Here is a 14,230-nt window from a genome sequence, read left to right as displayed (position 1 = left end):
AGAATATTTTTTTTCCTATTTTTTTAGGTGAAACTATCATATATTTATATATTTATTTTTCAGAAAAAAAATCTATCCTAATATGGAAAATGGACTCTAGATACCCAAAACGATTTTGAAAAAGAACAAAGCTAGAAGATATATATTTTCTGATTTCAAACCATATAAAGCTACAATAATTGAAACAGTGTAGTACTATTCTAAAGGCAGATATATAAACCATTGGAGTTAAAGCCTAGAGCAAAATTCTTCCCTATATTGTCAAGTTATTTTTGACAAGGTTTTCACGAACATTTGGTGGTAGAAATAATAATCTTTTAACTAAATATTGTTGAAACATAATAATTACATGGAAAAGAATAAAATTGGACCCTTACCTAATCCCATGTACAAATATTAACTCAAAATAGATAAAAGACCTAAATATAAATCTTAAGACTATAAACTTTTAGGAGAAAATCTGAGTCATAAAACCTCACAACATTGAAATTGGCAGTGATTTCTTGGATATGATTTCAATGGCACAGGCAACAGAAGAGTATACAAACTCCCTAAAAAAAAAAAATTGTATATACAAAGACAATGTAAACAGAGTTAACAGTTACTAATAGAATGGGATAAAATATTTCCAAATGCTATATCTGAAGGTATATTAATATTCCAAAGAAATCCTAAAAATTAACAACAATAAAGGCAAACAATACCATTTAGAGATAGGTAAAAGACTAACATAAATAATGAATCTCCAAAGATAACCAATCTTAGTTGTCTGATGGATGGAAAATCTTGTTACTCTGGTTCTGGTGTGTGTTACCTATTTCTTCTTTGTAGTTAATCTCTTTGAGTATTTTCTCTAGTGCTGGTTTTGAAGACATAAATTCCTTCAGTTTCTGTTTGTCATGGAAGCTTCTTATTTCTCCATCTAATTTGATAGAAAGTTTTACTGGGTAGGAAATTTTTGGCTGGAAGTTGTTTTCTTTCAGAGATTGAAATATGTTACTCCAAGCCCTTCTGGCTCTCATGACTTGGTTTGGGAAGTCTGGAGTGATTCTAATTGGTTTGCCTCTGAATGTCACTTGGCCCTTTGTTTTTGTTGCCTTTAAGATTCTCTGCTTGGCTTCCACATTGGTCATTTTGACAATTATGTGGTGTGGGGATCCTCTTCTCCGATCCTATCTAAAGGGAGTTCTATAAGTTTCCTGGACCTGTGTATTGACCTCTTGCTCTATGTTTGGAAAATTTTCTGCTATTACTTCCTTGAAGAGATTGTTGATCCCTTTGGTTTCACTTTCTTTTCCCTCCTCTATTCCAATTATTCTTAGGTTAGCTCTCTTAAAATGGGCCCATATTTCTTCAATATCAGATTCCTGCTGTTGGATATTTTTTTCTAGATTAGAAACTATGCGTTCATTTTTGGATTGCTCATCTTCTAAGAGCGAGATTCTGTTCTCCATGTGTTCTAATCGGTTGTTTGTGCTTTGAATTGAGGCCTTTACTTCATTAATTGCATCCTTTATCTCTTTTTGGCTCTCTCTGAGTTCTTTTCGAAGCACCTCTATTATTTCTACAGTTATTTTCCTGATTTGATCTTCTAGAAATCTCTGATTTTCTGTTTTATCGGGTTCTGATGTTGTGGGCTTGTGGGCATTCATTGCTCCAGTATTATTCCTCTTTCCCATGATTTTGGAAGTTTGTGCCTTCTCTGGGTTCTTCCCTTGGGTCACTATGACTTCACTTAAGGTGTTCTGGATCTCGAGTCTGTAGTATCTCAGACCCCACTACTCCTTTACTGGGTTGTATCACAGAGTCTCCGACCCAGAGAGTCAATAGAGGCTGCTTTAGACTGTGGGGGGTGCCAGGTTGCACGTTCTCCTATGGTGTGATATCTCTGCCACCGCCCCTCCCCCACTGGGTCAAGTCCCAGTGAGTACAGTACTGGGATTTCTCCTCTGTGGCCCGCAATTTGCCTCACTGTTCTTGAGTATGCAGATGTAGCTGTACTGGATTTGGTGAATTCCCTGCTGCTGCCGCAGGTGGCAATATGGTGCCGCTGCTACGCCCTCGGCTGTGAGGCTGGCGTATTTCTTCTTGGTTTTGATTTCGACTCTTAATCCCTGCAGCGTGTGCTGAGCTCAGCCACTGGGAGCTTTAGATTTTACCTGCGGCGAGAAATCCTGCCTGGCTGTTCCACAGTGGCTCACCTCGGCTTGCTGTAGCCGTCCGTTGAGTTCGCCGCTGCCGCCGGCAGTATGGCGCTGCTGCCGCGGCCTCGGGCATGAGGCCAGTGTATCTCCTCTGTGGCTCTGAGCTCTGTTCTCAGTCCACTTTCTCTCTGGAGCCTGGTGATTTTTTTGTTTCTCTGGTGATGGTGTTTTCTGGCTATGAAAGGCGCTGATTTTGTGGTAATGGAGATTGGTTGTTAGCGGGGTTCTTAAGCCCCACTTTTCTCCGTTGCCGTCTTCCTGGAAGTCCAACAACAGTGTTTTTTAAAAATTTTTTATTGGTGTATTGTAGTCATACATCTTAATGGGATACAAGATGGTGGTGACATACATGCACATATCACCCATTTATCCCTTATGCAATTCCTGCCCCATTTCCTCCTCCTCCCTCCTTGATATGTTTGTTAAAGTACATCATGTGCATTAGAGAATTTCCCTCTTCCCCCATCCCGTCCCCTCAGGTCACCTTATTTGCTCATCTATAGAATCTTCTTCTTCATCTAGAGTTCCTCCTATGACCCATTTCTCCCTTGCTTTCGCATATTCAGGAGAGCATTCGATTTCTTATTTTTTGTGACTGACTAATCTCACTTAGCATCATGTCCTCCAGTTCCATCCATTTCCCTGTAAATGATGTAATTGTGTTTTTCTTTATGACTGAGTAAAATTCCATTGTGTACATATCCTCAGTTTTGTAATCCATTTATCTGTTGATGAACATCTTGGCTGGTTCCATAGTATGGCAATAGTGACTTGTGCAGCTATGAACATAGATATGCATGCATTAGTTTTGTAGTTTGGTTTCCTTTCTTTTGGGTAGATACCCAGAAGTGGTATTGCTAGATCATATGGTAGGTTTGTTCCCATTCTTCTGAGGATTCTCCATACTGTTTTCCAAAGTGGTTGCACTAATTTGCAGTCCCACCAACAATATATTAGAGTTCCTCACCAGCATTTGTCGTTGTGTTTTGAATGATTGCCATTCTAGTTGAGTTAGGTGAAATCTCAGGTTAGTTTTGATTTGCATCTCTCTGATTACTAATGATGTTGAGCATTTTTTCATGCATTTATTGGCCATTTGAATTTCTTCCATTGTGAGGTGTCTATTTAATTTACTTGCCCATTTTTTGATTTTGTTATTTGTTTTCTTAGTGCTAAGTTTCTTGAGATCTTTGTATATTCTAGATATTAGTCCTCAATCGGAGGAGTGGTTGGCAAAAACCTCCCATTCTGTTGACTTTTGGTTGAGGTTCTTGATAGTTTCCTTTGCTGTACAGAAGCTCTTTAGTTTCATGAAGTCCCACATATTGATTTGCCTTTTAGTTTCTTATGCCTTTGGGCAAGTTGTAGCCGGTGTTTTTGTAGGAGGAACTGATGATTCACAATTCCAGTGATCTGCAGCTGCCTACTTCAGATCCTTGGATGTTTTTCTGCTCATTCCTGGAGTCGGGTGCAATGAGGCAAGATGGAGCCACGGTGGTACCCTAGGCTGCCAGGCAGGCGGTCTCTTCTCTGGTGTAGAGCTCTGCTCTTGATTTCTGGAGAATGTGGCGAGCTCGGCCACCACTGCTGGAGTTTGCAGCCATGTTTGCACAGGAAGAACTGATGGCTTGCAACCTGATGGTTTATAGCTGCTCACTTCATTTTTGTCTTTGGAGTCAGGTGCTGTGAGGCAAGGTGGCAGCACCACAAGGTGGGTGGGTCTCTTTTCTGATCTCTGATTGGTCTTCTAATCTTCTTTTTCCCTGTCTGTTGTACCTGTTGTACCTATTGTTTCTATTCCTCTTCTAATAATATTTTCTGGTTTTGAAGAACACTGTTTTTGAGGCAATGGAGACTGGGTGTCAGCAGGACTGGTGTGCACTGTTTCCCTCAGTCTCCATCTTCCGGGAAGTCACAACAGGGTTTTTTTTTAATGGTAATAGAAACAAGCTTTTGTTTTAATGAACTGAAATATATGAACATTTAGACATAGTCTCCAAAAGTTAAAGTACTTCACTTCAAGTTGTTTTATAAAGTTTCTAATTTTATTTTATTTAAGCTATATAAACAATTCATTAGATGTTTTAAATGGTGATTTGCTTTGTGATGACAAAAATAAGAATATTTTATTGGTGGAGATTTGGAAAACAAAAAACTGTAGAGGCAGAAAAGAATCCACAAGTAATTCCAATACTCTGAAAACCACTGTTAATATTCTTTTGGACTTTTTGAAGTGGGTGGCAGTAGAGATAGATTATGTATAAATACACATACACATATGGTTTAAGATAATTAGATTTATGCTGTATATATGGTTTATATCCTGACTTTTTTTTAATAACATATTATAAACAGTTCTCTAGTACACTCTTGAAGAATATTATTCCATGTTATTAGGCATTTGGGTAGCTTTCAATTTTTACTAAAATATTTCTAATTTCACTTTAAAGTTAAGATAGAATTTTTTAATTTATTATTTTTTATGTATCACTGACCATATTCTTTATATAACTCTTATTTATTTATTTATTTATTTATTTATTGTTTTTAGGAATTGAATTCCAGGGGCATTCTACATCTGAGCTACACCCCCAGCCCTACTTTATTTTTTTATTTTGAAACAGAGTTTCACTACGTTGTTGAGGCTGATCTTGAACTTCTGATCCTCCTGTCTTAGTCTCCCAAGTACTGGGATTATAGGCATGTGTCATGGCCAGCTCAGATAGCTCTTCTTTTTATTTTTCTGTGGTACTCGGAACTGAATTCAGGGGCATTCTACCTTTGAGCTATATCCTCAGACTTATTTTATTTTATTTTATTTTATTTTTTGAAATAGGGTCTCAGTAAGTTGCCATGTCGGGCTAAAAAACCTATGATCTCCTGTCTCAGTCTCCCATGTACTAGGATGACAGGTGTGTGCCACCATGCCTGGCTAAGATAATTTTTTTTTTTTTTTTGGTGATACTGGGGTTCCTGGAAGCACTTCTACATCCGGGCTACACTCCCAGACCTATTTTATATTTTTGAAACAGGGCCTCTTACTCCAGCGTGGCTGGCTTTGAACCTGCGCGATCCTCCTGTCTCCGCCTCCCAAGCGCGGGGATTACAAGCGTGCGCCACCATGCCCGCTAAGATAATTTTTAAAAAGTGAAATTAGTAGGACAAAGTGTCTAAAGATTATAGGTACTGAAGCTGTGACTCCTAATGTCATTAAAATTCCACTTTTAAATGTCTGTGTTTAGAAATAGGTCCAGTGGGAACCTCGGAGACAAGGCAGTCTCCTTAAAGTATGACTATTAGACTAGGTCCCACCAATTGGTGTTATTCCAGGTTCTATAGTGAGGGAATGTTATGGGTGTAAGAATCTCATTTCACTGTGGCTTTGCCAACATTAGATACTGTGAATTTTAAACCCTTCCCCTTTCTGATCTTAAAAATGTCATTTAATGTTAATTTTAATTAATATTTATGTGCAACTGATGAAGTTGAAAGTTATAAGTTATAAGCTTATTGCCATTATCTTAGTTGAGTTCCCTTACATAGTATAGTTGGGTCCAAATCAATTATCATTTGCAGTTTTTTATCAGTTTGTCATTTGCCTTTTAATTTTGTATGTAAATTATTTTTGACAGATTTAAAGTTTTTAACTCATCAAAAAGTTTCTTCCTTTGTTTTATGCTTAAGCCTATCTAAACATAAAGGTCAATGGCCCATAAAGTCCAATGGCCCTGTCTGTATTAGCCTGTAGTTTGTGAACTTGCTCATTTATATGCTGTACTAAATTTGAAATTTTATATGTAATTATAGCAGAAGTAAAGATTTATGGGAGAAGCTTTGGCCTTTATATTCATGCCTATTCCTATCACTCAAAATCAACACAGAAGTATAAACAAGAGAGGAAGACTCTGAGCTCATGCAACAGAAGAGGAGAGAGGATCGAATACTTTCTCTTTTTTATTCTAAATAAAATTTATTTGATTGACAAATAAAAACTGAATATATTCAAGATGTCCAATGTGATGATTTGATATCCATTGTATAATGATACCACAATCAGACTAATATATCAAACACCACCTATGCTGTGCATTAGATCTCAGAACTGGTTCATCTTCTAATTGAAAGTTTGTGCCTTATGGCCAACATTTCCCCTCTCCCTGCTGCTCCAGTCCCTGGCAGCCCACATTCTATCTTGAATGAGCAGTCTCCATGTCATACCCTTCTCCAGCTCTCTAGCAGGCTATCATATCCAATATTTATAAGAACCCAGGGAAGGGGATGTTGTCATTCCATTTTGATTTTATAGTCAAGGAAGGTGAGATTGACAAAGGGTAAATCACTTACACCTGTTCCCAAGGCAGCACGCACTGAGCTAGGACCTGAAATTGTGCAGGTGGCCAAGGAAATCCTTGGTTAGTCTGACTCAGTGCTCTCACATGGGATCGCCCCTTGGGCTCTCAGTGTAAATATCTAGAGGAGAGTAATCATGATAATAAATAGAGGACAGGGTTCCTAAATCATTGGATGATTCCAACTACCTGTTACTGTCATCGTTAATAACAGCCTAGGTTTTTAGTGATTCCGTCATATGGGTCTGGGCTTTCTTGCAACTGGCAACATTTGCAGAATAGTGGAGTGCTGACTCACTCAGGTAAGACAGGGCACCTTGGTATTTGTGAGAGATGCAAAACTATAGGAGTTTCAGAAGTGAGAGGATGCTTATTTTCTATGCTTCTCAATGATACTTACAGTTGTAACCTCCAGATTATATTTAGATGGCTGAGCACCTAAATATAAAAGTGCATATATGACTTGGGCTGAATCAAATGTCAGTTCCATGCTAGATTTGAGGCAAAGGGAATTAGGTTCTATTTTTATAAGAAAATGTTGCAGGAGGAAAACCTAGAGAATACTTCATTCATTAAATTAATCTTTCCCTATATCATGGGAAAGGCCACCATATTTTATTCAGCAGTTAAGAACATATTCCTAGTATATTTAGCAGTTAAGTATATAGTCCCTAATCAGTCAACATGTAGCTTTAAACATAGTAGTTCATCCTGCATCACATCTGAGAGGAGCTCATTAGATACTTTGTATACTTGGTAAATCATATGATAGCTCAGAACCTGGCTAAAATGCTGGCTTCTAGAGCATAGATCCACAAATACAGTGGGGTGGGAGCATTCTTTCTGTGTGGCTAGACATCCTCACACGGAATGTCTTTCTGTAGAGTTTATGAGACAACTGGAGCAGGTGCCTCCCACTGGCTACCACAGGTTCCCCAGGACAATGGAAAGGAGAGGGAGGGGGAGGAGAAGGAGAGAGAGAGAGCAAGAGAGGGAGAGAGAAAGTGAGAGGGGGGGGAGGGAGAGAGAATGAAAGAATGAATGAATGAATAGGCCTATGGATGAAAAGTAAGCTCCAAGAAAGGAATCAATTAGAGTGAGGGATATTTAAACCCTCACTATAGAACCTGGGCTGGAAATGTAAAAAGCAGTGGTAAGACAGGTACATAACATTTATGTGATCCTGGGTTCAGTCTCTAGCATTGCTGGGGCTAGGTAGGATGAAATAATAGGCAGGGGATAGTGACATACACTGGTAGTCCCAGCTGCTTGGGAGGCTGAGGCAGGAGGATTGCTTGAACCCAGAAGTTCAAGGCCAGCTTGAGCAACATAGCAAGACCCTGTCTCAAATATAATAATGATGATAATAGTAATAGAACCATTAAAAAATAAAAACCAGTATGTCAGGCATGGTGGATCACGCCTGTAATCCCAGTACTTGGGAAATCGCAGGACTGCCAGCCTCAACAATTTAGCTAGACTGTGTTTGCAAAACAAATAAACCACCCAAAACAACAACAAAAGCAAAAAAGAAAATGAAAGAAAGGACACAGTGAATATATTTGTGTGCATTTTACTTTGGGTTTTATAGAATGTTTTAAATGATGAGATTTGAGTCATTTTTATTTTTAATGTTTTCCTGAAATTTTCAAATACAAAATCTTTGGGATGAAAGAAAGAAACATACATTTTAAACTGGTTTCCAACTTGGAATGTTGCAAACCTTAGTCTTCACCTCACAAGCTCCGAGCCTTCTTCCACCTTTCATGAGCTCCGTCCTCAGTTTGTATAAGAGAATGCTTGTTTCTGTTTGGCTGGTAAAGGCCCATTTTCTGGACTGATCCTTTTTTTCTTTTCTTCCTTGACACAGCATGGAACAGAGTGGGCCTCTTCACCATGCAGCATGTGCTCCTGCACTCATGGGGAAGTAAGATGCGCCCCACAACCGTGCCCATTGTTGTCGTGTGGACACCAGGAACTGGAATTCATCCCCGAAGGAAGCTGCTGTCCGGTCTGTGTGGGCCCCGGCAGTGAGTATGAGTTTGTAAAAAGGGACCCTCTTTGCCTTTAAGGGTACACGGTGGCACCCCAACTCCTTTCTTTTCTTGCTCAATGAGACTCAAAGATATCTTATCCCTACCTTACCAGAACCAAAGTGTAGCCTTGCACTTGGCAGGGAGAAAGACTTCAGAGAGTGAAATCAGAACAAATCTCTAAGTTCAATTCCATGCCTAGTATTTGGTGAGCCCCTGATTTATTTGTTTTGCCTTGGCTAGCCGCATCTCTTGACATTTAGAGCTCCCAAGAGGGTAAAGGAGTAAGGAAATGATCCTTTGATATGATTCCATAAGGCTAAGGGTAGTTTTTTCTGTCCCTTTGGTGGAGAGAAACGCCAAGTCTATTACCCATGTAGTATTTATGGCACAAATTCTACTGGCTGGAGTTTGAGATGACTTAATACCATTCTGGGAAACATACACAGGAAGAAGGGGGTCTTCCATTCTCTTCAGTGGCATTCCCATTGAAGAGATTATTCCTGCTATAAACCAAGGCACTCAAGCCAGGTCCTCTCCTTGGACTCTCTGCTTCCTTCATGTACCCCTTTTATCACACTTTAGAGATATCAATATCCCCTTTCATTTTTTATAACTAAATATAGACGTCATGATAAACAGGAGTTATTGTCACTGCTGCATTATGCTCTCTCCTGATTTATCATGTCTAGATTATTTTTTTTTTTTGCAGTAGCACCTGCAACCTATACTCTATTCTTGCCTTTTCCCTTTAAGACAAAAGATCCCTGTTTTTCCCCCCAGTTACCAGTTGTTCCATTCCTGGTAATTCTTTGCTGTAGAAAACTATTCCAGGGATTAAGAAGTGTGCCCAGGAAATGATGAAAGTGGAATGCTTGCCTGTGCATTTTGGTTATTACCCACCAGGGGAAAAAAAAAAAAAAAAAAGACAGCTGTATTGGACCAAATAACCCTGGGAGTGAAAACACATGATCAACAAGGCTGGGGGTGCCATGGGGAGGATGTTGTCTGAGTTTGTGGAATTCTCTTAGGATGTTGTCTGTGTTTGTGGAATTCTCTCTTAGGTCTTGCCAGGCTTTTCTTTGGCCTGCCATAAGTAAGACATAGGAAGCATTTTGCCTCAAGAGATTGGAGGGTCAGCCAACTTCAGCTCGTTCATTTGTGCAAAAGCAGGGTATCTTGCTCAGAAAGCAGGAGAAGAGCTTCTTCTCTGCCTCTGACTCTGTCTGTCTCTCTTTCAACCTGTAATGATTTTTATTTGCCATTTAATATTGTGCTTCTTGGGTGCTGGGGATACTCAGTGGGTGCATGGAGACTCTGGTCGCCCTGGCTTGCCCCGTGACTTGGTGCTTTGGGCAAATTCACCCTCTTGACACCTGCACTAACGTCCCTGTTAAAGTTGGAGGGTGGCAGCAGTCTCTAGATAGCTACTGGAGAACAGGCATTGGATAATCCTGAAAGGCAGTGAGAGATGGGACTCTGCTTGGGCTGAGCCCTAAGCCCCAGCCAGCTTCATTTACAAAATACCAATTTGGAGATTTCAAGGAGCTAGTGCAGAGCACAAAACTCCAAGGGGCCTCCTGCCCTCCTCTATGGGTGCAACTAAGGGGCCCCTGTGCATTTAACCCTGAGATCAGCACCTGCCATCCTCCCACTAATGCCAGTTTCTTTGACTTTCCAGAATCCTGTTCCTACGAAGGCCGTGTGTTTCAGGACCGGGAGGACTGGCGGTTGAGCCCTTGTGCCAAGTGTATGTGCAGAAATGGGGTCGTGCAGTGCTTCGCGGCTCAGTGTCCACCTCTGTTTTGTAACCAGGTAAGGGAAGACACCTCAGAGTGGATTCGTCACAGGCTGTTGACTTCGCTGCTCAAGGACTCAGAGTTTTATCTGAGGTTATGTAGGGGCCTTGGAAGCACTACATACAAGAAGCAATGACTATTTTGTTTTCCTTACACTTTTGGAGACCACCTCTGAATGTTTCTTCCCCCTTAGAATCTACAGATAGGTCTAATTACAGCCATTTAGGCTAATTGTTACATAATGAAATTGAGCCTTTCGGGTACACACAAGGAAGCCTCCAGCTTGAATTGCAGATGTTCCAAAAATGTCAAGCTAAACATCTGGAAAATTTGGTAATACGATCAGGTTTGTTATTGTCTTCCAGTGCATAGGTGTATTCTGCTCCTTAAAGACATATACATGTCTTTGAACATGATTATCCAGATGTACACAATTTAATTCTTACAGGATAATGGTTCAAATTATCAAAAGATTTTCTCTGGGGATATTTAAGCTAGTGGGATCTTGCTTTTCATTTAAAGCTGATCTGATTTTCAAAACATTAGGCACTTCACACAAATTTGGAAGAGAAAATCAATAAAAAATAAATGTGATATATATAGTACTTTGTAGATTTTTGCTCTTCTGGAGGCTCCTATGGATGTTCCATGGCAGTTGACAGATAACTGTGAATGGAGTTTTGCCTCCAGTTGAAAAATTGCTCATTTTTGATCTAAGGAAAAGCTGGGAGCCAACATTTCATTGATACAGAGCAGCACTTTGTGTCAAATAAAACAAAATCAATAACATGGCATATTGTGTCAATTGGGCAATATTTTTAAAGGCAGACAAAAGGCAATTAGACATGAAATGCTAAATGCCAAATAGAGGGAAAATGTCTCTAATTGAAAGGCTAGATTGTATTACCCACACTACATCTTCTGATTCATCAGCAAGCTGTGTCCTGGCTTCAAGATTACAAATGAGCTTCATGGTGAAGTCACACAGCATCTTGTTTGCTGCTTTTGGATTTGCAGGGTGCCATGATGTTGGGGTATTTGATTTACCTATTCAGGGGGTGAATCCTCTTATGTAGGAAAGGTAAATAAGCATTTTCCACTGTCCAATAAGGGAGATTAAAAACAGTCATGGAGGGACACCCTATTGGCAACCTTCCAAAAATCATCCACATATTGCATATTAGGGGGGCAGATATTAGAATAATTGAAAGCACTATTTCTCATTTTAAGAAACATTAAACATAAATGCTTGCTTCATGCATAGTATTCCCTTAGAGTCTGTGTCGATATACATACTTAATGCAAAAAGATGAAATTTGGTATCATGCTTTAGAGATAATTGATATGCAGGTGCTCTGACAACTTGGAAATAGGTTCATTTTGATCACTCTTGCATCACATCTATGTTTTTGACATACATTTATTTTAATTCAACTGTCAGATCATTTAGAATCACTTTCTTGCTTTAACATCACTATTAAACACTGGATGTTCTGAGGATGTAAAGGGTTGATACAGAATAGGTATTAGTGATGCAATACATCACCCCAAAATTACCATTGCAACCAGCATGAGCACCACCACTACATTTTGTATGATTAGTATGTGCCAGTCATTAGTTTTAAGAGTTTTATAACTCTCCTTACATACCTGTGGGGTAGGAGCTATTATCATTCCCATTTTATATCTGATAAACTGAGGTTGCAGAGAGGGTAAGTGGCTTGTTTAAGGTACAATTAGAAAGTATCAGAACTTCTAACCTGTGCAGTTCTACCTTACAATCCCAGAAGACCACACCTAACTCATATTTCTTTCTTTTTCTTTCTTTCTTTTTTTTTTTTTTTGGTGGTATTGAGGTTCCTGGAAGCCCTTCTACCTCCGGGCTACACTCCCAGACCTATTTTTACATTTTTATTTGGAAACAGGGTCTCCTAAGCCAGCGTGCATGGCTGGCTTCGAACCTGCATGATCCTCCTGTCTCCGCCTCCCAAGGGTGGGGATTACAAGTGTGCACCACCACGCCCGGCCGCCTGACTCATATTTCTAAGCATCCTGTTACCTTGCCTTCTGAAATGTGAAGTGCCGGGGTCCAGCCCTAGCAGAGTCGAGGTTCGTGTGCCAGTGAGAAAAGAGCCAAGGTCGAAATGAGAAAAGAATTGCCACACAAGATCAATCCTCTCCCTCAATCTTTCTCCATTTTATTTAGGATTTGTTATAGTTTTTATAATTTTTTTGTTGGCAGAAAAGCAAGAGCATAGTCAAGCAAGCAGGATTGCCAAGGATGGGAAAAAGTTATTATTTTCATACTTCAGGGCGCGGTGTCAGACATTTAAACAATCATAGTGTACTTTGTCTCACTTCATAAGGCTGACTCAAACTTACTCTTATACAGTGGCTCAAACTAAGGTCAGTTTGAACTTATTGTTTAGCCCAATAAATTTATCCTTGGGCTTTGCAGTCTGAGTCTCTCACAAGCCACTGCAGATTAAACTATTATTTTACACAGCACTTATGTACAATAATGATAACATTTGCTCACATTGTTGAGCATGGTTACAGGTATTTTATATGCATTAGTTTATTAAATGTAAGGAAAACACAAGTTTATCAGTAGAAATGTATTTTCCAGGGTTCAAGCTCTAGAAAAATATACAGCCTGTCTTCAAGAATTTCCATGATTTTTAGAACAATGGATTTTGGGCTTTTTTAATTATAAAAGGAATTTGTACTCATTAAGGAAAGTTTGCAAAGAGTAGAAAGCAGAAAGAAAATGGTCATCATATTTCCACCATTCAAAAAGGTCATGGTGGATTTCTTTCTTTGGTTATTTGTCTCAGTCTTTTGATAGGCAAATGTGGATGTTTTCCCCTATAATTATAATCATATTCTAAAATTTGATGATAATCCCTAATAAAAGGAGAAATTCCCTATCTTCAAATAGCAGTTATTCCCTTAATGAGGGATTAAATTTATACTGATATTGCATGTTTCAACTTCTGTCTAGATGCCTTGTGAACTAAGCTGTAGGCTCTTTACCTTTTTGTTGGCTCACTAAAATGATATTTTTAATCCTTTGATGAGAGCTGCACCCAATGGTATTAGCACCAGTTTTAAAGCACCACAGTTTTCCTATTCGCAATATTAACTGATCTAAGTAGCGTTGCCTTCATCTTTTGATATTTTTTTCAAGAAATAAATGATTGATATCTAAGCCTCCGTGAATTTGAGAATTATATTTTCATTACATTTATACAAAAAAGACCATTTGGATAAGAACTTTGGAGGGACTATAATATCTTCTTATCTCAGTTCTACCGACTCTTTCCCATGAAATTTTGCAGTTGTCTTCTATTACATTATATGTGGCTGGTTTACCCTGTTGTATTCTTATAGGATGTTTCTTTATCTTTACAGTTCAGACATCTTTTAGAATATTGCTATTTCAGGTATTGTTTCAGAAAGATCTAGTCCCTGAACATGAGACTTGGCAACCAAAGGTGGGAAGGTGCTATGAGACTGAAGAGGAAGGCAAACGGATCCAGGATTGCACAAAGTACAATTTATTGGGGACTTGCAGACAGAGGTGTGTCTTGAGCTGCAGCAAGCAGGTAGATTCCTCATACCCCAAGGCAGGTAGGAGAAAAGTGTTTATGTGCTAAGGTAGACAATGGATATGCTCTGGGCCATGGTTAACCAGTATGTACCTGGCCTTTCTCTAAACCCATTTGGATGTCCAGGGTCAGTTAAGGAATAACCAAGCCATCAGTGGCCAGCACACCCTGCTCAGCTGACTATCTGAGGACTCTGTCCTATGGGCTTGAGGGTCACCTCTGTGCAAGGGTCAC

General features: G+C 39.3%; 1 protein-coding gene across 1 annotated transcript in view; it reads left to right on the top strand.

Annotated features, from left to right (window-relative positions):
* Positions 1-14,230, top strand: part of FRAS1 (Fraser extracellular matrix complex subunit 1) — a gene marked incomplete at its 3' end in the record, with an annotated part of 480,497 nt that overhangs the window by 193,488 nt on the left and 272,779 nt on the right. Inside the window, exons 5-6 of the mRNA XM_080697854.1 lie at positions 8,424-8,583; positions 10,268-10,401. Coding sequence (XP_080553980.1) covers positions 8,424-8,583; positions 10,268-10,401 — 294 coding nt within the window. The remainder of the gene's footprint in view (positions 1-8,423; positions 8,584-10,267; positions 10,402-14,230) is intronic.

Source organism: Muscardinus avellanarius, assembly GCF_963383645.1.
Source record: "Muscardinus avellanarius genome assembly, chromosome: 6".
NCBI lineage: Eukaryota > Metazoa > Chordata > Mammalia > Rodentia > Gliridae > Muscardinus > Muscardinus avellanarius.
This window is presented reverse-complemented; position numbering and strand designations above follow the sequence as displayed.